General features: G+C 52.8%; 1 protein-coding gene across 1 annotated transcript; it reads right to left on the bottom strand.

The window, feature by feature from the left end:
• Nucleotides 1-1,095: 1,095 nt before the first annotated feature.
• RHOT2 (ras homolog family member T2) lies at nucleotides 1,096-25,833 on the bottom strand. Its single transcript, XM_024199089.2, has 19 exons — nucleotides 25,754-25,833; nucleotides 20,030-20,088; nucleotides 18,360-18,441; nucleotides 18,127-18,170; nucleotides 16,261-16,314; nucleotides 15,475-15,527; nucleotides 14,647-14,755; nucleotides 14,093-14,194; nucleotides 12,995-13,093; nucleotides 12,164-12,272; nucleotides 11,622-11,742; nucleotides 9,068-9,152; nucleotides 7,300-7,445; nucleotides 7,091-7,191; nucleotides 6,855-6,985; nucleotides 6,054-6,134; nucleotides 5,351-5,473; nucleotides 4,812-5,014; nucleotides 1,096-2,498 (listed from the first exon to the last, which is right to left on the bottom strand). Exons 1-19 carry the CDS (start codon nucleotides 25,788-25,790, stop codon nucleotides 2,381-2,383), a joined length of 1,857 nt encoding a protein of 618 aa, XP_024054857.1. The 5' UTR covers nucleotides 25,791-25,833; the 3' UTR covers nucleotides 1,096-2,380.
• Nucleotides 25,834-26,295: the final 462 nt, after the last annotated feature.

The raw sequence follows: 26,295 nt of genomic DNA, 5'->3' as shown, positions 1-26,295 counted from the left end.
GGGGGGGGGGGGGGGGGGGGGGGGTGGTTTGTGGTGGTGCGGGGGGCGGCGGGGGGGGGGGTGGGGGGGGGGGGGGGGGGGGGGGGTGGGGGGGGGTGGAGGGCAGAGGGCTGGGGTTGTGTGTGTGGGGGTGCAGGGCAGAGGGCTGGGGTGCTCGGCTCGTGGGGGTGCTCCCAGCCCCCTGCCCTGAGCGGGTCATGGCAGGGGCTGGAAGGGATATGCCCTGTTCCACCCCCTTCCCCCAGGTTCCGTCCCTACCTCTCTCTGCCTGCTCTACGGAGCAGCGAGCACGCTGCCGCTCGGCTCTGCTCCGCTCCCCCTCCCCCTCGCAAGGGCCATCGCCGGCAGGGAGAGGGAGGGGGAGGAGGAGGGGCCGGAACGCACCAAGCTGTGGGAAGAAGCGGGGGAGCGGGGAAGCTTGGCTGCCGCAGGACCAAGCTTTTGCCTCCTGCCCCCGCAGGGGAGAGCGGTGGGGCTGAGTGGGGCAGGGGGCTGGGACCCCCCACCGCTCTCCCCTGCCGGGGCAGGAGGCAGAAGCTTGGTCCTGCGTCAGCCAAGCTTCCCCCCTCCCCCGCTTCTTCCCCCAGCGTGGCGCTTTCCGCCCCTCCTCCTCCTCTCACCGGGCAGGCAGCGTGCCACTCAGAATCGGCTCGCGTGCCGTGTTTGGCATGCGTGCCGTAGGTTGCCGACCCCTGGTCTAGACAGTATTTGGTCCTGCCATGAGGGCAGGGGACTGGACTCGATGACCTCTCGAGGTCCCTTCCAGTCCTAGAATCTATGAATCTATGATGCCTATTAATACTGGCGACCCAAGCGGGATGGGGTAGGAAAAGGGAAAACAGCCTTGTGAAGGGCGGGATGGGACAAGCTGGCGAAGGATCTGCCAGGCAGCAATCCCCCATACCTGTGCATGGTGGGACTGGCTGGAATAGGAGCTGCTAGAAAGCTTGGCTGAGCTGGCAGGCGGTGAGCACCTGGAAATCATTTTCTAGTGATTGCTTTTGGTTGACACTGGAGTGAGGTCACAATGGGTCTTTTACGGGGACACAGGTCGGTTAGACCCAAATGGAATTTAAAAAAACATCTGATAAAGCCTACTATTAAAAAGTCATTTAATGACATTGAACGTAAAAGTCACAGAAAACAGGAGGGCAGGTTCCAATCCAAACCCCTCTACCCCTGCAGTGTTTGCAACCCCAAAGCGGCAGCCTTGAGGTAGTGCAGGAAAGCCAGAAAGGGAAAGTAACGAAGCAATTTCCATTGCCCAAAGCCAAGGGAAGTAGTACATTAGGTTTTCAAAGGTTCCCTTTTACTAATCTAAGGGGGTTGTTGGTGACCATTGTAAAGGCTTCGATATGAACTTGGATCTGATGGCATCCCTGGACATGTGGAAAGCGCCGAAGGGTCCCTGGAACACCTTGTAAGCGACAATGCTTCCAGAAGTGGAGCTTTGCTAAACTCCGGCAGCTTGGAGAGTCACAATGCCCCTAAGGTAAGGACGTATTCAGGACAACTGCCCACAATAGGGTTTGGCCAGCAGTCAACACAAGGATATGCCAATAAATACCAGGAGACATTAGATGGCTACTAGACGGCAAGGAGCACGACGGGTGTATCCCCCTCCAGGCGGCACCTTTGACAATACATTCTCTAGGTAGCCTCGGCTTCCTAAATCCCAGTTTGTCCGTTGTTTCCTGATAGACCTTGTGCTAGAAGGACAGGACGGCGAGCCCGCTGCAGAGCTCCACCCCAGAGGAGAGAAAACACAACTCTGGTGCTTGCAGAGTCCCTGCGGGCTCCAGGAAGTCCCCATGAATCACACTGTGATATAAAATGATACCTTCCTTGGGAATAAAAGACTGGACAGGCGTGATCGCTGCCATCCCTGGTCTGAAAGATATGTACAGCTTTCCCAGGGCGCGTTGTTTGTTTCAAGTCTGAGCTGGTCTTAAAAACAATATTAAAAGAGACACAGGTGACCCCCTCAAAGCTCCAGGGAGACTGAACTCCAGGTTCTGCAGATGCTCAGACATGGCAAGGGGAGACCATGACATTCCCACGGCAGAGTGGACTGAGGGTAACGTTGAGCAATGGAGCGTTTGGAGTCAAACCCCTAGTGATGGGTACATTGGAAGTGTAGAGGAGAACAACGTTCTTGGCCATGGTGGTTGGTGTCATTAGGTCTGGAGGATCCTGTTTGTGGGTCTGCTTTGCTGGTGCTGAAATCAGGTTTGGGGGAGGAAGGAATTTCCTCCCAGGGGTCCAGGGATGGCCAGTTTGATCCCGCCTACCTGGGTGCATGGTAGTAGGAGAAGGAAGCTGGTGTCTGTCTTAGGTAAGCATTGGGAGGGGGAGGAGGGAAGGTCAGTTCTCTTCTTCCTTATTTGCTCTTTGCCAGCGCTTTGTAAAGTGCAAATCCTACCACAGCAGCAATACTGGCTCCCAAGGCTACCCTGAGCCAGAAGGAAGCAGCTCCCAGCTCGGTGTCGTTCAGGTGACTGCAAAGAAACAGACAAGAAGCCGTTCAGTGAACTGCACAGACAAGGTCCTACAACCACATAGACACTAGAGAAACTGTCAGCCCAAGAGGACAGGATGCACTTGGCCATGCGATAGACTCCTATGGCCAGCCCTCGGCTTCCAGAGCAGTCGTGCTGGAATAAGCGCTCTGCACCGGCATGGCCCAGAGGACGATGGAGCTAGCCTCACCCCTTGAGTAGAGCAGAGAACCTGAAAAGCAGAAGCACAAAGGGGGTGGGGAGGGGAGGACAATTTGGTAGCTCATCAGAGCAGATTACAATGGAATAAAGCCATTCCTTTGCTTTTCTGAGTGTATTTATGAACGGGTGGGATGGATACAGGCTTTACCGACATGCTTTTTTCTTAGCAAGGGTATAAATAGCACAACATCATTGAAGTAACTGGTGCGAACCAGGAGTTACACCTCTTCCTTTCTAGGCCAAGCTGCATTTACACCTTTCAACGCTGAGATCAAAATACATCAAACCCACCACGGGCTGCTGAGAAGTGGCAGTTACTGGAAAGCCCTAGAGAACAGCGTTTCTCAAACTGGGGGTCCCAACCCAAAAGACAATTGTAGGGGGGTTGTGAAATCACAAAAAATATTACGATCATCTTTAGATCCTTTGCATTTCATTACAGTGTTTAGTTAACCCTTAGCACAGGGTTACCATATATTCGGATTTTCCCAGGCATGACCTCTTTTTTGTCCAAAGGGTGGCATGGTATAGTACTGCCACCCTTACTTCTGCACTGCTGCTCCCGGACGGAGCGTGGCCGCTGCTGTACCTGCCCTCCCCGTGGCCTCTATTTGGGAACTTGAAATATGGTACGTCGATATGTACAGTAATTTGCTAACACTTTTTTGGGCAGGAGGGGGGGATCCTCACAGCCTGAAATATTTTCAAAGGGGGGGGACCCCCTGCCCTGGAGGATCAAGGCCACTAGTCGCCCACAGGACAGGTCGGTGGAGCCTGCCCATCTAGAATGCATTACGGTGCAGTTGCAAGGATGTTAAGTAGACAGGACCAAGCCTCCCCATGCAAGTCAGCTGCCTTAGCAAGCCTGCATTATCCAATTCTATAGACTCCAGGCACATCCCCAAGGAGGAGAGAAAAATCCATTATTCATACACTGCTGAATCAAAGAACAGCCAATCCCAGGGCCTCCATTACGCCTGTTATTTATTTATACCGAAGTTCCTAGATATATTAGGAATATTTAAATTTTAACATGGTGGAGAAAAAAGCGTCAGCGCTAAAAGAAAAAATGTTTACTGAATGGAGACCAACGAAAAAAATCTCGTATCTGCTTATCGTTCTTCTAGAATTAACAATCTAATTTACTCCCAGTAGGAGTTTACTCCCTGCATCTAACCAGACAGGTCAGTTTCACTGTCCAGCTCCACTCTACTAAAACAATGCTCTTACTGCAGGCAATGGTCTACCCAGGAACTTTTCTAGTGACTTTCTTTTGCCAAACCTAAATATTGAGCCTAAATCTGCTTGACTGGGCGACCCATTTCTACACCAGAAAGCAACTCTGTACAAACGGCCTCATGGGGCTCCAGTTTACTGATCTCAGTACAAATCTGATCAGTTTAGGGGGAAAATACAAGACCGATGCCAGAGCTGCAAGCTCAGTGCCTGGGACAGGAAATTCCCGCTAGGCTCTTTCCAACTCACGCATCAACAATAAAGATCCTGCAACGGGAACGTAGTTGACAATTCTGTTGGCGGTGCAGGGGCTGGAGCAGAATCCAGCTCTCTCCCCCACAGCTGAGCTGGCTGTGCAGGGCTACACACTTCTTTCAGTTTATAAGGAGGCCACACCTGATGCCCACATGTGGCAGGCCAGTGGGAGCGAAGGTGCTGTTTTTACAGACGCCCTCTGCAGACCCTACTCACACTAAGGAGAGGAAGGCTGGTCCTGTGGCTAAGGCAGATCTGGGCTCTTTTCCTGGCTCTGCCACTGACTTCCTGTAAGTGCTATCAGGCATGTCGTGCTATGCCTCAGTAAGATGGGGACAGTAATGCTTCCCTACCTCCCAGGCATGCTAGGAAGATACATTTAGGAATGTGTGAGGCGCTCAGATCTGACAGCAATAAGCCATAAAATAAAAATAAACTGATGTATTTAAAGTGCTTTTTGGCTTAAAAGGGATCCCGTTCATCACCATCTAAGTGCCATAACATGGGCCGATAACATTTGCAGGCTGTTAACATGCACCCCTCAGTCCCACATGCATTCTGCCTGCCCACGCTCTCTCTTGGTTCCGAACGAGTACTAACGGGAAGGCGGCTGCCGTGGCCAGTTTGGTATAGATGGCGGTGCTGGGCAGGCCGGGGCTGTTGCAGGTGAAGTAAAACGGTGGCGGCAGGCGATGCTTGTAGCAGAACTCAGCAGGCGAGAGTCCATGCTGCTGAGTCACTTCTGGCAGGTCTGACTTGGAGGCGACAAAGATACAGGGAATTTGTCCATCCATGTAGTGTTGCTGTGTAGGAGACACAAAGGTCCCGACAGGGAGATAAAGGGAAGTGGTCATCACCCACTAAACGTCGAGGGGAAAGGGAGCAGCAGAATCCAAAGTTGGGATGTGGCGGGGTGGAGGGAAGATCACCTTGCAGGACAGCAAGTGAGTTCTGGTGTGAGGGGGCTCAACTGCAGGATCCCTGGCAGCACTAGTAGTGCTTTGCTGTCACGATGCCAGCACTGACAGATGGGACAGCGCAAGCAGGGATCCTCAGTACGGCACGGCCTGCCCCTCCCAGGACGCAGATTTCCTTCCCAGGGACTGGGGCTGCTGCTCAGGGGAGGACGTGATGCTTACCTTATAAATACAGGCGCAATAGTTGAAAGATTTGGGATCATTCACGTTGTACATTAAGCAGGCGACATCGCACGCCGCGTCCGACGACTTCATGAACTCCGTGTCCACATCAATCTCATACAACTGGAGCAGAGGAAAGAAAAGGGAAGTGGCCCAAGAGAAGATAGCCAAGAGCACACGAAGCCAGGAGATCACACAGCGGCTGGAGACTGTGACACTTCTCCTGCCAATGCACAGGTCATGCCAACCCCAGGCTGTCACAGGAACAGCATGTCAGGGCAGCTGCAGAAGCCCCATACGCTGCTGTGATCTAGCTGCTATAGAAGAGGGCTGGGAGTCAGGACTGCAGCGACCTGCTCTATGACCCGTGATGAGTCACTAACCTCTCCATGCCTCTTTGTAGGTGGTGCATATGCCACACCTCTAGAGAGCACCCAAAAGTGGTTGCCTAGCAGAGATAGATCTTTAACTACCGGACAAAGCAAACAGCACTGGAAACCATAAGGATACTTCAGAATGGCCTCTTCAGACTGAGGGTTGCATATTGGAGAGGTCTTAAATGCCGCTTGCATCCTCCTCATGACCATTTCCATTGAGACATCTCTAAGATCCCCATGAAGCCTTTCTGCTCTCTCCGCATGGCCAAGGAAGCGGCTAGTCCATCCTCAAGAGCTGCCCCAGTCTCCTGCTCCACGGGACTTACTATTAAATACTTTTCCTGGCCACTGACTTGGACAGTGTTGATTGCATAGAAGGACAGCTCTCCCGGGGACTCCCTGTGTGCCTGCAAGGAAGGGGACAACAGCAGTACAGCCATGAGGAAGAGAGAATGTTTACCATGGATTGGGGTCTGTGAACATTGTCCCAAGAGTCCCCAAGCACTACAGCAACCTGTTATTGGAGACAAAACTATTACAGGGGAGCGGTCCAGCCCTCCCTGTGCTTCTGGCACATGCACAAAGCCATTCACAGCAAGCTGCCCTCTGAACCAGAGAGGACACAAACTTATTGAGTAAGCAGCTATGAAGACTAGATGCTTCCTCTTCCATTCATCCCAGGGAACGGGCGATTCCCCCACAACCCCAGGGCAGAGAGTGGCCTGCTAGTGCAGGAAGCAGTGTGAGGAAGGAATTTGTTGCTCTGCTCCAGGAAATGAAGGAAAACTTAGGATGAATATCAGGAAAAAACAGTGAGATCTACCAGATCTTCCACCCACAAGAACTGGTGGGAGCCTCACTGTTTGGGACATTCTAACTAGTCGGAATAAAGCATGAGGGAATGTGCTGTAGGGAACAATCCTGCATTGGCCAGAGGGATGAAGTAGATGAATTAATGGGTCTCCTTGCTGATACTCCAGGCATTGGGCTCCCAGCCCCTAGTCAGTACATGCGCAGGACTGCTTTACATATGCACAGCGACACAGGAGGAGTTTGAAGCCCTCATCTTTTCAAGCTTCCAGGTGAGAGACAAAGGGTTTTGGGGGGAGGAAAGCATGCATACTCACAGCCAGGTTCCGCCCGAGGAAGGCCTGCAGGAACGCAGACTTGCCGGTGCCCCTGGGGCCAATCACTTTACAGAGGAAGACGTTCCTCTGGGTCTGACCCTTCTCCAGGTCGATTCTCTTCTCCCGGGTAACTGGAGTAGGGGATGCAGAGAGCCCAGTGTTAGCACTAGGAAGGTGGGCACCAAGAGTCCAAGGATAGCAGAGGCAATGCTGGAGACACTGGAGGGATGACGTACCTGTGATGGCCTGTGTCTGAGAGTTGTGCTCAGAGAAGATGGGGTAGCCCAAGTAACCCAGGTACTCTAAGCAGTGATGGACATCCAGATAGGATACCAGCCTGGGGGATCCAAGCAAAGAGAACACTGCCAGTTACAGAGAACCCTGATGGAGCCAGGGATGTGCTAAGTGAACTGGAGTAAGGGGGATGGAGAGGGACTGCGCTTACGTCCATTGGCAGAGGAATCCATGCAGTGAAAGCAGGCCTTTATCAGTGGTGCATACCGTGTTGTAGAGTTCAGGTCCCCAGGGCACATAGGGGAAGACGTTGAAGAAGCTCTGTAGTTCTACAGGTGAGAGGGCTCCATCTCCATCCTGGAAACACAAAGGGAGATTTGATGCTTGAAGCGGGAGCCACCTGGAGACCCAGAGCATTATGGATACACTCTTGTGCACAGCTCTATATGCACACATGCTGGCTAATAAGGCCTAAGTGATGTATTTATCTGGGCCCAGACAGAGCCCCATATACTCTGTGTTTCTGTGACTGCACACCTTGGTGAAGAAATCACTTGCTGCTGCAGAATTTTGCTCCGGATAAGCTTTTGTTGAAAAAAATATTTCTAATCCTCATAGCTGCAGAGACACCCTCCACAATGTGAGCCACCTGTAAAACAATGCAATGTCCTCTTCCTGAGTCTGCAGAAAGTCTGAATGAGTCTGAAACTGACATCTATCCTGTGTGAAACTGACATCATTCTTCAGGGGAGTGCTAACCCTGAAGCCTAGAGATGGTAACTTCAGTGTCAACAGCTATTTCACTGCTGATCATTTTAGCCGAAACACCCAGCCCATGTGCTTACCCTACAATCCCCAACTTCCTTCCACACTTTCTCAGGGGCCAAAAGCTCTAACTGCCCATCACTCAGCTGCCAGCTTTGCCCCAGAGAGCTTCTATGATGCAGTAACACGTCGGGAATGGAAAATGCAGGAGCAGTGTAACATGGAATTTAATAACCAAATAATGGGGCAATGAGCGATCGGGCTGTTTGCCTTTGGACTGAACTCAAGAAACCTCCTTTTTAAAATATGTAAAGGAAGCTGCCACAGAGTTATCAGTTTGCCACACTGGAGTGCTGCAGAATTGAGGCTTGGCCTGCTTCAGCGCACACAGGGGCTTGGCTTTTTATGCAGTGCACATCACTGCGGAACCGGAGCATCACGCCCCAGATGGGTAAGCTGCACAGAGCTGGCACGCTCTTCTCTCACTCTTCAAAGAGCCAGAAAAGAGCAAAAACTGCTTTCTTCCTTCTCCCCTCTTTGGGCCTTGTGCGCTCCCTGATGGCTGTCTGGTGTGTGGTCATTTATAATTGTTCCACTGCTGTGGGCCAGCTGCCAAGGTGGCTCTGTCACCAATTCCTAGTAGCCTCCCCTTTGTTACTAAGAACTCCACTGTTCGAGGGTGGGCGCTATCATAGGTTATGGTTATGCAGAGAGAGGCAGTCTCCATGACAGCCCAGCCCCAGCCGCAGGGAGCTTATCAAGACCCAGACTTTAATGGCTACCCACTGAGCATCCAGTCAAGTTTAGAGTGATCAGAGCACGGGAACTGTGTGCTCTCAACAAGCTGTGTTGGTCAGACAGCTGGCACGCATGCTCTGCACCAGCTGGAGTTTCCAGAGTCTGGTTTAACTCCTAGCTACAATGCGTTGCAAAATAGCCTTTGTATCCAGAGATCATACGCATGTGACGAAGATGCTTTCTCTGTGCGAAAGAGGACGGCCCTGGGCTGCCTTACCCCAATCCCCCCTAGGAAGGAGAATGCAAGGACAACAGAATAAGCAGATGGGACTGCGTGCAGAGCAGCTACAAAGATGCACCTGTGAGCAAGAGCGCAGGGGCAGCTACGCATGTCTGCGAGACTGTGAGGGTACTCACAGGGGGACCGGACAGCCTGACAGCCACCTGCTCCCCACTCCCTGCCAAGCCCAGCTCACCTTGTCGTGCTTCTCAAACATCCGCTGCAGAAACTGGTATCCAAAGTGATTGAGCTCCGTGGAGCAGCCCTGGGGCACGCGGAACCTGCAGGGAGGGAGAGAGAACAAGTCAGTGCAACCCGTCAACCAGGCACTCAGGGACACACTAACTCCCACACCGGGGCCGTCCACTCAGACCTCTCTTCATTGAGCCTGGTGACTAGCACAGGAATCACTCTGGCTGCTCCACGCCATCCAACAGCACAAAACAATTCCATGAGAAGGGAGGATCTGGCCCATGGTCTGGCTCCTCTGAACGGAGCCTGTTGCAGTAGTTCTCACTGGCTGCATGTGCCCTCAGAGTCAAACAGGCCAACCACCTGCACACAGCTCCAATGGACCTGGGTCAGTGGTGTCACAACCACCCAACTTCCCAAACACCCATAACAGGGGAGGCCAGAGTGCAGGCCCTGGTGCCCTACAATGGTTTTAAGAGACTACAGCTCCCAGCTGACTATGCCTCATCTTGATCCCAGTGGCCTGGCTGCAATCTGCTCCATTTCAAAGCAACTGGGCGCAGTCCATGAGCAAGTTGCTAATGCAGCTCTCAACTGGTGATGTTTGGGTGCCCCTGATTTACAGGAATACAGGATTCTTCCCTGGGCCTGGGATGCTTATCTAAGTGGGGGGGGTAATGCTGCCACAGCCCCTCCTGCGTTGATTTTGCTCTGCCATGAGCTCCAAGTGCAGTATTCAGCAAGAGACAGAGTGGCCGTGACAGAATACACCCGTCTTCACACCCTACACGCTAGTGCAATAAGTTTTGTACAAGGCATGTCTTGTGAGGTACCATTTGAAAACTCAGTTTGCTGGTCAATATCGTCCTGTTAATAGAAGTGTGGCAACACTATGTGACCTTACAAGAGTTCCCTGTATGAAGTTATCAACACGTTCCAAACCCCACAGCCCCACCCAAACCGAGGCTGGCAAACAGGTCTGTCCTCAACAAAGGAATGTGTGCTCCGCTTCATTTGCATTTAAGCAGGAAACAGAGTCATCACACAGGAAGGAAAACAAACAAGCAGCTCCAACAGGTGAGAAAAAGCCAGCGAGGAACATCCTTCCACATAGACAGTCTCCTGGTGCCCAGCTGGAAATGTTTTTCAAGAGAGGGACTGAAACTAGAGAAAGGAGTGACAACCACCCCCAAGGGACCCTCCTCTCTCTCCCTGCACCTGGAGCGACAAAGGAAGCATTCGTTGGACTCTGGGGGACGGGTCCCGACCTACAGGGGTTGGTCAGTAAGACTGAAGAGGGCATGAGGTGAGAAACTTTGCTTGAATCTGGTATCATCTGTTAAGTCAGGTATTAAGAAATGTCTTATCTTGATTTTTCTTGTAACCATTTCTGACTTTTATGCCTCATTACTTGTACTCACTTAAATCTCTCTCTGTGGTTAATAAACTTGATTTACTGTTTTATCTAATCCAGTGTGTTTAAACTGACGTGTCTGCGTCACTATTTGAGATAATCAGCTGGCATATTATACCCTTTAAGGAACAAAGGACTTAAAATATTGTGTACTGCCCAGGAGAGGGCTGTACATACGTTTCCTGGAGAAATCTGGGACTGGGGGTGTGCTGGGGTCACCCTGAAATATAACCAAGGCTGTGAGAGCCAGAGTGTAACCCACATGTGGCTGGCAGGCTGAAGCTACACAGAGAGACTCAGGGCATGGCTTGCATGCTGGAGGCTGTTTGGCAGCAGCCCAGTTGGGAGCTGCTTCAGCAAAACATTGTAAGGCACCAAAGGTTGCAGGGCAGGGGTGACACAGCCCCCACTAGCCTGAATTGTACCCCGATATGTCACAACAGTGCTTTAGTCACAGGAGCTCCCCTTCCAATGGTGAGAGCCCTATTCTACCCCCACGAGCCCTGCTGCTTTGGCGATAGGATTCTCTAGCTCACAGTACAAACCCTTTTGTTAGTCTGGGGGCGTGACAGGGATCAGAGAAGAGGAGGCAGCTGCAAGATCCCAGCTGAACCCTGAGCTGACAGCTTACTGCTCCAAACAGCTTTGCCGAGAGAGAACAGACTTCAAAAGCCCCGTAATGATTTCACTGGAAACTCACAGTCACGGCCGCATTTGCTCCCCTCTGTGGGCACCAGTGGAATCAACAGCGTCATTGGGGTTAGTGGTCTGTCCACCCCCACATCCTGACTTCCCAGACAGGCCAGTGCAGGGGCAATGAGCGTGACTCTGCCCTTGCCAGAGAACTGGACTGGGTGCTGTGCGCTGTTGTCAGGTTGGATTCCAGCTCCTGCCTTGCCAGGCCACTGGGGCAGGAAGTGATGCAGACCCACTGGGAGTAAAGGAGAACCTCGCTGCTCAGAGACCACGTATGGTTGGAGAAGGTCAGTTAGGATGGAAGAGGGATCCCGAGCCTCCTCAGAAACGAATATGGCGGCTGAAAAGGAAGGCTCATCGAGATGCCTCAGAGCTGTCTCCCTAGGGGACCCCATCCCCAGCCTGCCAACCCCTCCCCAGCGTCGGAGAGGATGAGCCCTGTACGCACAGCGGGTAGAGATAGTCGTCCGTCAGCTCCAGCTCATCAGCGTAGCCGAAGCGGCGCAGGATGGTCCAGGTGGTCTCGTGCCGCCCCCTCTGGATGAAGAGGGTGTTGAGGAAGAGGAAGCCTGTGAGCAGAGAGGGAGGCAGGGTCTCAGCGCACGGCACACACCATGCAGACAGCACTATGGTGCAATGGAGCGGCAAGCTCCGCTCAGCCCAGCCAGCAAGGTGCTTCAGCGCAAAGTCAGAACAGGACGCTCCCTAAGGAACCCCTCTTTCCTCGGGGAAAGCTGGGCCCTGAACCAGGCGGCTCTGGGGCTCTACGCCAAGCACCAGCTCATCCAAGAAGATGCCCAATGAGCTTTCTCATTATGGTGTGTGGGGCGGGGTACAAAGCCATGGCCCATGCTCCATGTTCCTGAAGATCTATGGTCTTTCCTTCTCTGCCCAGCCCAACGCTTGTCTCCCAGGTGCCAGAGGGGAGAGTGGCCGGGAACAGAGCAAGGAGACAGTGACACCAACACAAAAGCTGCCCACTTCAGTTACCGTTTAACGTCAGGCCATTGTCCTGCACCCCATCCGTGGTGTTCTTCCACACAACTGTCTTCACGTCTTCCAGGGCCTGGGGCGCCAGGGGATTCCCGAAGCAGGACTTCTATCTCCGAGAGACACAAGGGCAAGGTCAGGAAAGCCCCTTGCCAGCAGACAGACTCCCTGTCTCTTTCCAGCTCTCCGGAAGGGAGGGAAGGAATTAAAACCCACTCCAGAGCCCTCCCCCCGAACCCTTAATTACTCCATTTCTCTACTTCACCTAGAAGGCTGCTTCCCGAGAGCTGCCGAACTCTTGCTATACCAGTACCTATGCACACCCTGGGACGCCAAGCAAAACCTGCCACTGAATCACAGGAAGACAAACTCCACTCACCTCATGGATTGCCAGCTCTGCCTTACTCCTGCTACATGAGTCCCTACTCCTCAGCTGGCCAATGCAGCAGAACTCCTTGTTACTCTCTAGGGGTATCCTGCTTCACACATCACAGAGCAATCCCTTCCACTGCTCTGCTCGGCCCTGCTCAGAGTGTGTGGGCATGAAACCCTTCTCTAGACAGACGAGCAGATACACAGATCTCTGTGTACCAGAACACTAGCTGCTGGCATTCCCCTTTGGCATCAAGGACCAGGAATCCAAACAGGTCTCAATGTGCCATGCAAGGGACTCTCTCTTTCCCCTGGAGTTAGAAGAAAGTAGGAATCAGAGAGGCTTTCCAGAGAACAGGCAGGAGGGGATGTGTGCAGCTGCTGTAGCAGTGGTCATGGTGATATCACAGTCCAGGGACAGGGGACCCTCTGGAAATCCAAGCGCTAAGCAGTCCGTACCTGGAAGTAGTTGAGCTCATCGTCACTTAGGATCTGGTTGTTATCCTGGTCTGAGATGTTGAAAATCCGTGTAAGAGCTCGTGCACACGTCGGTCGCAGCTGTGGGTATAATGAGTCATAGTGAAAAGCACATGAAGAGGCTGTCTTCTGCTCAGTGCTCCCTCCCACAAACCCACCTTCAAAGGCTCAGGGCAACGGTCCACCTAGATCAGCACCCTGGCTCTGACAATGGCCAGTATGAGCTGCTGCTGCAGAGGTAGGGATAAGTTCTGAACAATCCTCAGCCCACATGGGAATTTTCTTCCTAACCCATCAGTCAGAGGCTGCTTGTGCCCTGAAGTATGAAGGCATGCCTCCCTTCTGTGTGACCCCTAACATAACCGTGGATGATCTTGTTATCCATATAAAAGTCCAGTCCTTTTCAGAGTCCTCCTATGCTCATGGCCTCAATGACATACAGTGGCAGAGTGTTCCACTGGCTAGCCATATGTTGCACAAAAAAGTATTGCCTTTTCTAAACGTAAAGACTATTTGCCACCTTTCAGTGTCACTGGACATCCCCTTGTTCTTGTACCATTGGAACCAGGTGGACATAGGGGCAAACCAGTCATTATTCTGGATACCTCCATCAATCCCCTCACTAAACAGTCCCAGGCTTCACACACTCTTCCCCGGGGAAGCCTTCTCAGGGCTCCGAATCACTCTGTCTCTCGGTGGGGCTGGTGATCGATCTATTGTATCAGAGCAGCATGGCATGATGTGCGCGAGAGGCACTTCTGGGTGAGAGACTCCCAGGGTGCGCTTCAGCTCCCCTAGAACAGCTGCCCTGGCACCCCATGAACTGCACCTTCGGAGGGGTGCAGCGCGCACACAGCGAGTCCAGTAGCAGAGGGGGGATGCTTAATGGGCTAACTCTGCTGAGAGGAGGGGGGGCCTGTCGACTGGCAGAGGACAAGGAGAATCAGGCAGCAGTTAAGAACAATCATGCCAGAGGATTGAGGGTGCACAGGGAGAATCTGGAAGGTTTCTGGGAAGCGCGTGGATGTCTGGGAGGGAGAAGAGCAAGGCTGACTGGGGTTCAGGGATGGCTTCGATTACCTGTTTCTCCTCTGGATCGTACAAGGGGGCTGTCGGGTGCAGAACTGCTTTCTGGGCATAGTAGAACAATTCAGAGATATTCTTTAAGTTCTTGGCCGAACACTAGTGCAACGACAGAGAAAGGGACCGTGAGTGGGCAAGGCCTGGGGGCAGACGGAAGATGGAGCTGAGGGCACAAGGGAGATGTGAGCCTCAGCTCCAGACAGGTATTAGATCAAGGCATGGACTGAAGTCAGTGACAGTTACTAGGAAACAAACCAAAAAGGGAAATTCCTCATTTACATGTTGGTTTCACTTGGCCCATTTCATGCTCCCAGAAGCCAATGAGAATTCTGTCAGGTTTCCCTCCGGGCCCAGGAGACTGGGATCCCTGCCAGGGCTGGGCTGGGGCTCTTTCAAGGATCAGCATTGAAAAGGCAGATCCAAATCAGGGTGGAGATTGTTCCTCCTAGTCACTGTGGTGACAGCCCATGAAACCGGGGACAAGGCCTCTTGTTAGTAATTAACATTAGACATTCAAGGGACGGACAAAGTACAGTGCACTGATTTCCCACCTCCACGCAGGTCTCTATCTCAGAAAACTGGTTCATGATGGGCAGGATGATCTCCATGGAGCTCCCAGACTGTAGGTCAGACTTGTTTCCCACTAGGATGATCGGGATTCTAGGAGGGAGAAGAGATGAAGTGTCATGGAGAGGAAAGACAGAGGCCAAGGCCTGACACTGTCTCCCTATCACACAATTCCCATCTGGGCTTCCATATTGCACATGTGCTCTTAGGGCGGCTGGTCAGAAGAGCACTCAGAGGAACAGAACTGCCAGCCCCCTGACTGCTCCTCCACCTCCAGCTGCTGGAACCAGGCACCGGATCAGCCAGAACAAGCCAGGCTGGTTGGTCCTGCTGATGTTTTCACCAGACTACTGGGCACATGAGACGACCTTATGTCCAAGCAAGCCACAGTTAGCTTAGGTCTCTGCGGTCCTGCGCTGACTCAGCAACTCACTTGCTCCCCTACATCAGGAGGCATCTCACCAGCAGATCCTCTTGTCTCGGTGGCAGCGAGACCCTGAGAGGAGGAAAAGCCTCCAGATTCTCCCCACCTCTATCAGACGTGGGGCCCACGAGCTGGACAACTGCCCCCTAATACTGTGTACTGCCGTTCGCAGGAAGCTCCCAGGCAGTGCCAAGCTATTTTCCCTGCAGGATCCCCCAGTTCCCAAGTCCCTGTCAAACAGCCAGCAATCCTCAGGCTGTGCTCAAGTGCTTGTGTGCACAGCCAACACACGGAGCTATATGGGAGCAGGACCCAGAGCCGGTCCATTGGGCCACTGGCACGCCCTCTTCCCTCCCAGACTCCAGAAAAGCTGCGTTTGGTACAGTACCTGGAACCCTTTTCAACTCCCCCATTCACCAAGGGAATCCACTTTGTCCGAATCTGAAAGGCAAACCAGGAGAAAGCCCTGTTAGAACAGACTGGCCACTGCTGTGAGTGACAGAGAAGGTGGGGATGTGGCGTGTGCACTAATTAGAAGCCAGCAGGGAGCTGAGGCAATACAACCACCTCATCATCACAGCCCATCTGCTCCACTGTAACCCCACAGATAAGCAGAGTGCATGTGACAATAAACAGGATGCAGGCTGCAGCCCAGAGGGGTCAAGGCCAATTCCTGGGGTGGTGGGCTGGCAGTGATCCAGTCTGGGTTGCACCTGGAGTGGGCAGGAATTGCTCTGTCTGACGTGATGGAGTCCCATCGTGTCTGAAGAAATCCCCAGCACTCCATGCTCTGAATCACTTTAGGAACTGTCTGTGGCTGCTAATGACGAGGTGCTAAGTGATGGCTCTGAGCAAAAGTGGGCTGGCTAATGACCAACTCTTGGCAGTACATTCCCTTTGCACACAGAGCTGGGGAGATGGGGCTGGGCTGGCATGTTTTGGAGACTACAACCAGCTAGTGGCTTCAGCAAGAAGCAAGAGCAATCAAATTACCCCAGGAAGCCCAGACTGCGGCTGAGAAGCATGTAGTCCTCCATGGAGAACATGGAACAGGGCAGTGTTTGGGGCATGGTCTGTGGCAGATCCCTGGGGGGCAGGGGGAGGCAGTAGAGCAGAGCGAGGCCAGACATGACACTGTGGGTCAGAAGCCCACAAGCCTGGATCAGCCCATTACCTTCTCAATTGTGGCCTCCACGGTGACATCGTACACCACACAGACCACGTTGGCCTGTAGAGAGAACAGCAGGATGAGCCGTGGGTAACACTCCAGAATGCCCATCGCTCAGGCATGGCAGAGGCTGTTCTATCTGACAGCCAGTGTGTGCCGCAGACCATGCTCCTCTCCCGGTGTGGAGAGGGCAGGGCCCGGCCCAGGCATGGTACAGCTCTATCACCAAGCAGACAGGCCTCCCACAAACAACGAGGCAGGCTCGCCACTGCCCTGGACTTTGTACCAACGCCCGCCCCTCCCTGCACACACACCCACACACCACACCTATACCAAGATAGGCTGCTCCGCAGGCTGTTTGCAAGCTCTTGAGAAGCCAGATGCTCTCAACTGAACAGATGCTTTCTGTAATTCCAGCTGCCAAAACCCACCCTCGGCACCAGGCCGGAGCTCCGATTTCATTACGGGTTGATCTTCAGTGACCCAGCTGCTGCTGAAAGGCACAGCCCAGCAGCCTGACACTGTGTCACTCACAGTCCAGCCCAGCGAGTGGCCCTGGCAGCTTCCCCCACCCCCATCCTCATAATGGGACTCAACTATGCTCCAGAGGCGGGAGAGGAGATCAGCTGCAGTGCTGGGCAGCAGTACGAATCCCTCAGCCAGCCCTCTCCGCTCAGACTGCCAAGGCAGCCTGCTAACACCAATAGTGAGGGTGGATTTTACAACATGGGTTGGCTCTGAACTGGGGAGAGACTCCATACCCCAGCATCAAGCCCCTAAGCAGACAGTGTCCTGATGTTGGATTTCTAAGCATGAAGAAATCCCTCCCCTCCATTCTCTGCCTTCATTGAGCATCAATTTCTTCCTAGGACAGATGGGTACTATCAAGTGTCCATACCCACCTCGGCGTGACCAACCAGGGATCTCGGCAGCCCTGCTCTGGCTCAGCAGAGGGGTAAGCCTTGGAGCTGCCACTGTTAGGTGCTGGATTGTAGGATCACAGAGATAGCCAGCACCTTCCCCACCTGGGGCAGAACCCCTAACCCTGACTACCACCATGTGCTACACCCCACACAGCTCCCAGCCACTACACCAAGCCACGATCAGCTTTTCTATCTGCTTGTTATGCTTTGCCTGGGTCCCTGCCCTTCCCCTCCAATCCCACCACGACCCCCCCTTCAGATGGCACCAGTGTGAGTGCTTTTAAATGAGCAGACGGGCAGATCACTGCCCCTTTCGGGAGAGAGTTTATTGCTAATCCCAGAAAGACGCAAGGGTTTAGGCAGGGTTTAATGTAACCACTTTAAGCCTCTTGTATACACTCTTGCTCTGGCGGGGTGGAGGGAGCAGGTTCACACAACCCCTCCAGCCTAGTTCCTTCCTCATGGGATCTCCGGGCTGGAGAGGGCAGAAGGCTGAGCTCAAACAAGGATTTGAAAAGACGTCCAGTTTTATTAGCCATAACAACGGGACTTCCCCCTCCTGCCCTCACTCAATCTGCCAGACCTGCCAAGAACTGCTAACAGCTGGGTCCAGTCCACTCTTCTGGGGATCAGCACAGATTGCTCACCAGAAGGTTGCTCTGATGATCAAACCATGCCGTCTTGCCCAGGCCCACAATGCCCAGTCTTCTGCCTCTCCTGAGAACCCCCCTGGGCAATCACTTCAGAAAGCAAGAGCACTGACCTTGAGCTAGCTCCGTGAGAAGAGGGAAGAGGTTATGCAAACTGTTAACAAAACTGACAACACTACTCTTGAGATGGCCTATCGCAGAGCTCGGCGAAGCTGATGGGCAGGCTGCAGAGACAAAGAATCAGATACCCTGACTTGCCATCTCAAACCCAGCTGCCCCAGCCTCCTATCCTCACTCACCTTGGTGATCTCCTCCTGCAGCTCATCCTCCGTTTGCTCTGATTCTGAAAGGGAAAAAGGCAGAGTCACCCGGCTGCCGCCACCTCTTTCACGACAGTCCACGTGAACTGACAGCATGGCACAGCTGGGAAGGGGTTTGCGCATAGTGTGGGGTACACAGCTTGCGTTCTGGTGAGGACGGAAGGAGTAGGAAGAGCCAGAGGTGGAGCAGTGAAGGTGCAATGGGGCCCTACCTGAGTAGTCCACAATGTGGGTGGGGACTTTCTCAGGTGTGACGTCGGCTGGGATTGTGATCTCCTCTGCACGAGGGGGCACCTTCAAAACAAACAGACACGGTCAGCGGGGCAGCGTGAGGAGGAGCAAGCCCCAGGGCACAGCATGTGAGGGGGAGGGAGATGACAGGCAGGTATATGCTGAATACAACATAGAGACACACAACACTTCTGTCACCTTAAAGACGCAAAAGAGGAGGGGTCAGGGACTACATGAGCTTTTGAAGCTCAGCACTATCCTCTCTGAGGCCACAGCACATGCCTCAAAACAGCCACAGCTCAGGAGTGGGAGACACGGGATCAGCCTTGCTCTCCTCCAGGAGGTGCTCCCACCAGGGCAGATCTGGGTCACGGGGGAAGCTAGCCCAGGAGTGAATGGACATGGCAAGTGGGCGTTACTTCCCAGCCTGTTGATTAGCTAGCAGAAGGAGTAATGCCTGACTTCTCACTCAGGGCTACTCCAGCACTCACATCTGAGCCCAAGTTCTGCTGTGGATCCAGGGCAGGGGCCAGTCGATGCTCTGGCACAACTCACTATTGGCCTGCACTGTGCACCTCACTGGCTCTGCATTAAGATAATCTCCAGCCTTGGCGGTGTACCGTGGAGGGAGAGGCTGAAACGGCACTACACTTAATGCCCAGGGGAGCTCCAGACAGGGCGATTCTACCTTCTCTTGCCCATGAGAAGAGGGGACGTGGAAGGGCAAAGCTCCCCCTTCCTGGCCTGCAGATAAACTCCTAAGCACTTCCATCGCCCCTTAAACCTTACACAAACATTGACCTGAAGCACTGACCTTCCAGCAGCCTGGGAAGAGCATTAAGCCGATTAGCTGGGCTTTGCTGTGGAAACGGGACAGGCATTTAGATCTATCCCACCAAGCCGAGCCTCACGCTGCAGCAGTGCAAGAGTCACCGAGGGCCAGCAAGGGGCTCAGGGACTTAGACCATCTGCTCCCCCGGCAGGGGGAGACACTGGCCATTTGGGCTAATTATGTTTTCCCTTTCTAAAGCAGCCCATGCCCTGGAGCTGGGAGGAGCTCTACAGTGCATGAAGGCAGGCTGGCTACTCTGCATTTCACACAGATGACTGCAGCTCGGGGCTCTCTGCATGTACACAGAAGAGCAGAGAACACAGTGTGACCACTTCAAGGGACTTTCCCAGCTGGACCAGGGACAGCAGCCTGAACTGCCTTGCTAGAGAGGACACATTGAGGCTAGGAGGGACAGGGACCCTGCTTTGGGCTGACTAGGGAAGCATCTTCTAGTGGCCAATGCATGGACCAGAGCAGACAGCTGTTCAGTCGGGCTGCTCATTCCAAAGGCCCAACAGCAGCAGGCTACAGAGAAAGACCCAGGCACCCTAGAGCACAAAGGCAGGCTGCTCTCCAAAGCAGGACTGCGGTAAGAAAACCAAAGTGGAGAAGCCTGCCTCTCAGACTCAGTCACACCCCCAGAAAGGCAGTAAAGATTTTGCTGCTCCAGGCTCATTCTGCCTGGACAGTAGAGATGAGCCTATTAACGCTGGTCTCACATCTAGAGGCTCTGCTGGCCTCTGCCCCATGACAGACAGACATTCGCCCTCCCAGGATGCATTAAAAACACACAGGAAAGGTAAACTGCCCCTCACTCACCTCCTCAGGGAACTCCTCGCCCACCAGAGCCATAATCAGCGATGTCTTCCCCACCCGGGCTGCGAGAGAAAGAAAAGCAGGAGGTTCAGGCTGGACCTTTGCAGGCCTGGCATTTGGGAATGGAGGTGGCAGAGCCATCAGATGCTAGGGGCTGAAATCTATCCAGGTGGCAAAGCAGAGGGGTGGGGGGTTGGGGAAAAGAGATGAAGACAAATTCATTCCAAGCCCAGAGGCTAAAGGGTGAAATTTCCTACAACCACTGAAGGTCACAGGCTCCCTTCAACATTCACACCCGCCCTTAACCCTGAAGTCCCAACTGTTTTGAGAAGCAGAGAGGGGAACCACTGCCACATTACCACCAGGGCCCCCCACCAATAAATACCATCATTTCCTATCAGTAAACGGTTCAGAAGCTAACCTCGCTTTCACACACTCCTAACTTCCCAGAGCATTTGCTCTTTGGGGTGCAATTTTCTCTGCTCAAGCTCAGCCTACAGGGGGACCTGTTTGGAAAGCTTGAGGAAAATCCCACCAGCTATTTTTTGAGTTCTGAGAGCATGACAAAGATAGTTCCTTAATCATCATCATCATGTTCCTATTACGCCTCTGGCGTTTAGGGCAGCGACAACGCTCCTCCCCTCCTCTCTGTTTCTGGCAAGTCTTTCAATGGTTCCCCAGCTGTGCCCCAGGTTTTTCAGCTCGGCTTCCACAGCTCTTCGCCATGTTATTTTTGGGCAGCCTAATTTTTTCTTGCCTTCAGGTGTCCATCTTATTGCTACTCTGGTGATGGAATCAGTTTCCATTTGAAGCACGTGACTGATCAATCTTCAATGCCTCCTAGCAATGATGGTGCTCAGATCCTTGGCTGCACTGTGTCAATAGATCTTGGTTTAAGATTGTACTGGGCCAAAAGATATGGAGGATTTTTCTGAGGCAGGTTGTACGGACAGTTTGGACACGTCATACTTTCTCATTCTCCATCATTCTGCACTATAAAGTAGTGTTGAAAGTACGCAGCTCTAATAAATCTTGAGTTTGGTTTTAGTATTGTATTTTGATGATTTCCAGACTGTATTTAAGCTCCTGAAGGTGTTCCTGGCTTTACTGATTTTGTTCCAATGTCCTGACTTGTTCCACTGTCCTGGCTGATGGTGCTGCGCAAGTATGTGAATGTTTCTACATTGGTAAGAACATAATCCTCTATCCGTACTGGTGATGGTGAGGCAATATTAATGGTCATGATATCTGTCTTATTGCAGCTGATTTTCAATCCAATTTGCTGGCTGAATGCGTTGAATCGAGTTGTTTTTTCTTGTATATGTTGTTGGGTATGTAATAGGAGAGCAAGATCATCTGAGAAGTCCAGATCTTCAAGGGATGAGAAGGGTGTCCATTTAATGCCTCTTGGCATGTCTTCTGTTGTACGCCACATTACCCAGTCAATGGCAATGTTGAAGGACTGCAGATATGACACACCCCTGACGTATTCCCGTTTTGACTTCAAAACTGAGCTCACTGTGATCAACACTGCATGTAAGATTGAAATAAAAGCTTTTGATTACGTTGATTATATGGAAAGGAATTCCATATGCCCGCAGAATGCGCCATAGGCTGGTCCTGTGAATGCTATCAAAAGCCTTCTCAAAGTCTATGAAATGTACGTAGAGTTGCCGTTGCCATTCTAAGCACTGTTCTATTATGTTTCGTAGAGTGAAGATCTGGTTTGTGCATCTAGGCCCTTTCTGAAAATCAGCTTGCTCTTTTCTGAGAACGCGATCAGCTGCCTCTGATATATGCTGGACTATGATGTTACACAATACTTTGCTTGGCACAGATAAAAGTGTGATGCCAGTTATTACAATCACTGAGAATTCCTTTCTTTGGTATCTTCACTATACCACTCATTGGTCCACTCATCTGGCACTTTTTCCCTTTCCCAGACTGATGTAAATAGAGGGGCCAGGATAGATGCTGCTAATTTAGGATTTACCTTGAACAATTCTGCATTCAAGTTATCCTTGCCAGGAGCTTTCCCATTTTTTAAGGATTTGATGGCTTGAATGATCTCTTCCTTAGTTGGGGTGTCTGTGTTGATATCAAGATCTTCTTCTGCCTCCTGGATGTTTGCTTCCTCTTTAGGTGGCTCCCTGTTCAGCAATTCTTTGAAAAGCTCTGTCCAGCGCATTTCTTGTTCTTTTTTGGTTGTTAGTAGGTGGCCTTGTTTGTTCCTGATGAGAATGTTTGTTGGTGTCTGCCGTTTACCACTGATAAGCCGTGTCATTTTGTAGACAGTTCCTAATTCACCACGAGCAGCTGCATCCTCTGCTTGTGTTGTCAGATTATCAATATAATGCTGTTTGTCTGCTCTCACAAGGCGTTTCACTTCCCGGTGAGCCTTGCTATACTGCTCCTGGTATTTGTCCTTTAGCTTCTGGGATTGTGTGTCTAAAACTTTTTTCTTCAGGGCTCGTCTGGTTTCTATGGTGTTGCATGTGCTGGGTGTAATCCATTCCTTCCTTCTCTTCTGCCTGTAGCCTGGACAGGCTTCACGGCTCTGTTTATAAACTGCTGTTACTTTGTCCCACTTCTTGTTGATCTCCTTAATAAGAAGGGGAATTTCTATGGATGGAAAGCACTAGCTGGGAGAGAGCTTTACAAAGGTGGGGGATTACAAATGGGGTCACCAAGAAACAAAGAGGTCAAAGGACTTGCCTGACATTACACAGCACGTTGGGGCGGTCAGGAATCAAACCTAGGTTTCCTGATTGTTAGCTCTGTGCTAACACCACTAGAACGCAATTGCCTCCTGAACAGGCTGCACTTTTTTAAAAGAAGCTCCGAATAAATAATAAAAACCGAACGAGAGCGCTGCACCTTGAAAGCTGGCACAGACGCAGCTCTCAGTGAAGAGCTAAGTATGAAAAAAAGGAACGTTATTAATGTTTGAAAATGCTGCATGGAGCTGGAACAGTGGGAAATGTCTAGGTTGTAATTGCACACGTCCCAGCTGAGACGCCTATGCACACACAGCTGTGGGGGCTGGTCTGCATGGGGAATTTACCAGCATACCTAGAGCGTACGGTTATACTGGTCTAACTTCCCACATGGACACACTTATTCTGAAGAAGACAGTGTCTTTCTCCAGATTAATTTACATCACTTTCAGAGTGACATAAAATAAACTGGAAAAGCACTCTTCCTCTGGAATAAGTGTCCTCATGGGGAGTTAGAGGGGTAGAACTACAGCTGACTAGCAGTACAATTATACCAGGAAATGCCCCCATGTAGACAAGCCCTGAGGTGCATCTCTGAAACCAAGGTTAAAAGACATCTCTTGGCTCAAGCCTTCTCCTGGCCTTCACATCCGGCCAGGACCTCAAAGCCCTCTTGCCTCCCCACACGTAAAGTCGTATTTTTCAAATGAGGGACTTTTGACCATTTTAAGTCTCCTCCGTGGTAGGACTCTACATCCCAGAACACGCTGGTTTAAGGATTATGGGAAATTAATGGGCAAGGATTGAATCCTACTGCCATTCGTTTCCCTAACCCACTCCCTGACTGGCACTGGATCCCATGGCTGAAGCCCTATAAGCAAGAACCATGCTTGTTAATACTGCCCCAGTGCCTCTGTGAAGCACATGTACAAGCAGAAGCCTGAGATGCTGCAATTCTTTCTCCTGCTCCCTGCCCCTCTTTCTAAAGGAGGGAAATGCAATGCCAAAACCCAATGGAACCCCACTGACGTACCTTTCAAACAGGGAATGTAAGGTTCTTAAAGTTATGCCCATCCACCACACTTCACACATTAGAGATCTTTCCTCTCTTTGGATCAGTACAACAATAAAAAGGGGGCACCTGTCCAGGGCTCAAGGTGCTGTTGTCCCACATGACAAAAGTAAATACAAACTGCCAGCAGGGCAAAACCTGCCTCTTCCTCATGGGAATCTAACAACTCCATCCAAAGCCACCCTCCACAACACCGCATAAAGAAATGTGCCTTGCAGAGCATGTTCTACCACCAGCCTCCCCTCTTTAAAAGTGTGAGGGATCCCAGCTCAAGCACCTCTGCTGATCACAACTGTGCCACACTTTATAATAGGGAAGGGACACATTCAGTAATCTCAGCGTTAATGGACAATCCAGTGTATGTGGTGTCAGTTACTGTTAAAAGGAGAAACATGGGCAGATCCCTAGCCAGTGTAAGTCTGTGTCACACCACTGACTTCAGTGAAATGAGGCCAGTTTACACTAACGCAGGATCTGGTCCCCCAACTTTTCCTGTTACCAAATTTGTACATTGTAAGTGCTTCCCCACTGAATCGGCAATGGAGACCCAGCACAGCAGCAGCCCGCTCCTTAGGGTTGGTCAATGGGACATCCCAGACACCCTGGCAGTCATGGATGGAGCAGGAGGGACTTCGGATGTCACTATGGGCACATCTTCACTACCCGCCGAATCGGCGGGTAGCAATCGCTCTATTGGGGATCGACTTATCGCGTCTAGTGAAGACGCGATAAAATCAATCCCCGATGGCTCTTCTGTCGACTCCGGAAATCCACCGCGGCAAGAGGCGGAAGCGGAGTCGACAGCGGCGCAGCAGCGGTCGACTCGCCGCCGTCCTCACAGCCAGGTAAGTCGACCTAAAATACGCCACTTCAGCTACGCTATTCATGTAGCTGAAGTTGCGTATCTTAGGTCGACCCCCCCCGTAGTGTAGACCTAGCCTTAGTTTCATAACTGGGGCTAATTTACAGAAAATTCTGCTCCTGGCAGGCCGGGCTCCTCTGCCCTAATTCACAAGGCGATGGTAGGTTAATTCCTACCATCTGATTCCTTCCAGATATAGGCCAAAGTAGGCAGAATGGTCTAGTGGTTACAACACAGGCCTGGGGGGCAGGAGAGCCAGGCTCCACTCCCTGCCCTGGGGCTGATGGGTTGCATGACCTTGGGTGAGCCCCTCCCCTACCCCTGCCTCAATTTCCCCAACAGGACATCAGGGATGATGACTCCCACGTCCCACTCTCAGGGGAAGTGTTCATCAGTGTGTGGAGCGTGGTATGGGGCAGAAGGGCTCGCTAGCAACAGCCCTGGGCCCAGTCACCCAACTCCCCCTGTCCAACTCCTCCCCGCCAGCCCACCACCATCACCATCTTCAATTCCAATCTCCTGCCTGGACAGGAAGCAGGAGGAGAGAGGGGAGATTGCCTGCAACCAGTCTGACCTGGAGGGATTTGATCTCTCTGTGGGGCGAGGATGTCTGCCCCCATTACCCAGCATGCCCCGGGGGGGCTGATCTTTCTGCGGGGGGGGTCTGTCCCCATTACCCAGCGTGCCCCGGGGGGGCTGATCTCTCTGCAAGGGGGTCTGTCCCCATTACCCAGCGTGCCCCGAGGGGGCTGATCTCTCTGCAGGGGGGGTCTGTTCCCTTTACCCAGAGAGCCCCGAGGGGGGACTGATCTCTCTGTGGTAGGGCAGTGTCTGTCCCCATTACCCAGTGTTCCCTGGGGGGGGGGGGGGCTGATCTCTCTGCAGGGAGGTCTGTCCCCATTACCCAGCGTGCCCCGGGGGGGCTGATCTCTCTGCGGGGGGTGTCTGTCCCCATTACCTTACCCAGGCTGACCCTGCGGGGTGAGCCGAGACCCCTCCCACTCCCCTCAGTTGCCCCCCTTTACCCAGCGTGCCCCGGATCCCGTCCCCCCCGGCAGCCAGGGCCCGGCTCTTACCCTCCCCCACCAGGAGGATGCGCACGTCTCGCTTCATCGCCGCTGCCGCCTCTCCCGCGCCGGGGGTGCCAGGTCGCGGCGCTGCCCCCTCCCCCCTCAGCCTGCCGCCCTCCCGAGTCCCGCCCCCACTTCCGGCCTCACCGCACAGCACGTGGGCCGGGGACGTGGGGCACGAGCGTCGCTCGCGGAACCACTGTGGGGGCCGGGGCCGGCAGCGCCGCCGTGCGGCCAGTCGGGGCACTGCAGCACCTACCCGCCCGGCGCACAGCGAGGGACCGGCTGGGGAAGGCTGCCCCTCCCTCCCGGGATGGGGGGAGATTGGGGCTTGGCTTATCTAGGGCCCGATCCCGGCTTCCAGTGAAGTCAGTGGGCGGTGGGAGAAGGGTACCATGGGGCAGGGCGCCCGCTTCTCAGGCAGGCTCGAGGTGGTGACACCGGAGTCAGCACCCAGGGGGAACTGGGGGAAGGGCCCCCTGGTTAATTACAACCAGCCATCGCCTGAGTTGGTGCATTTAGGGCACAACGGGTCTGTCTGCCCTGCA

The sequence above is a fragment of the Terrapene carolina genome, unplaced genomic scaffold (genome assembly GCF_002925995.2).
Source record: "Terrapene carolina triunguis isolate 2854851 unplaced genomic scaffold, T_m_triunguis-2.0 Scaffold93, whole genome shotgun sequence".
NCBI lineage: Eukaryota > Metazoa > Chordata > Testudines > Emydidae > Terrapene > Terrapene triunguis.
The sequence above is the reverse complement of the archived record's forward strand: the minus strand, read 5'-3'. Positions and strand labels throughout refer to the sequence as shown.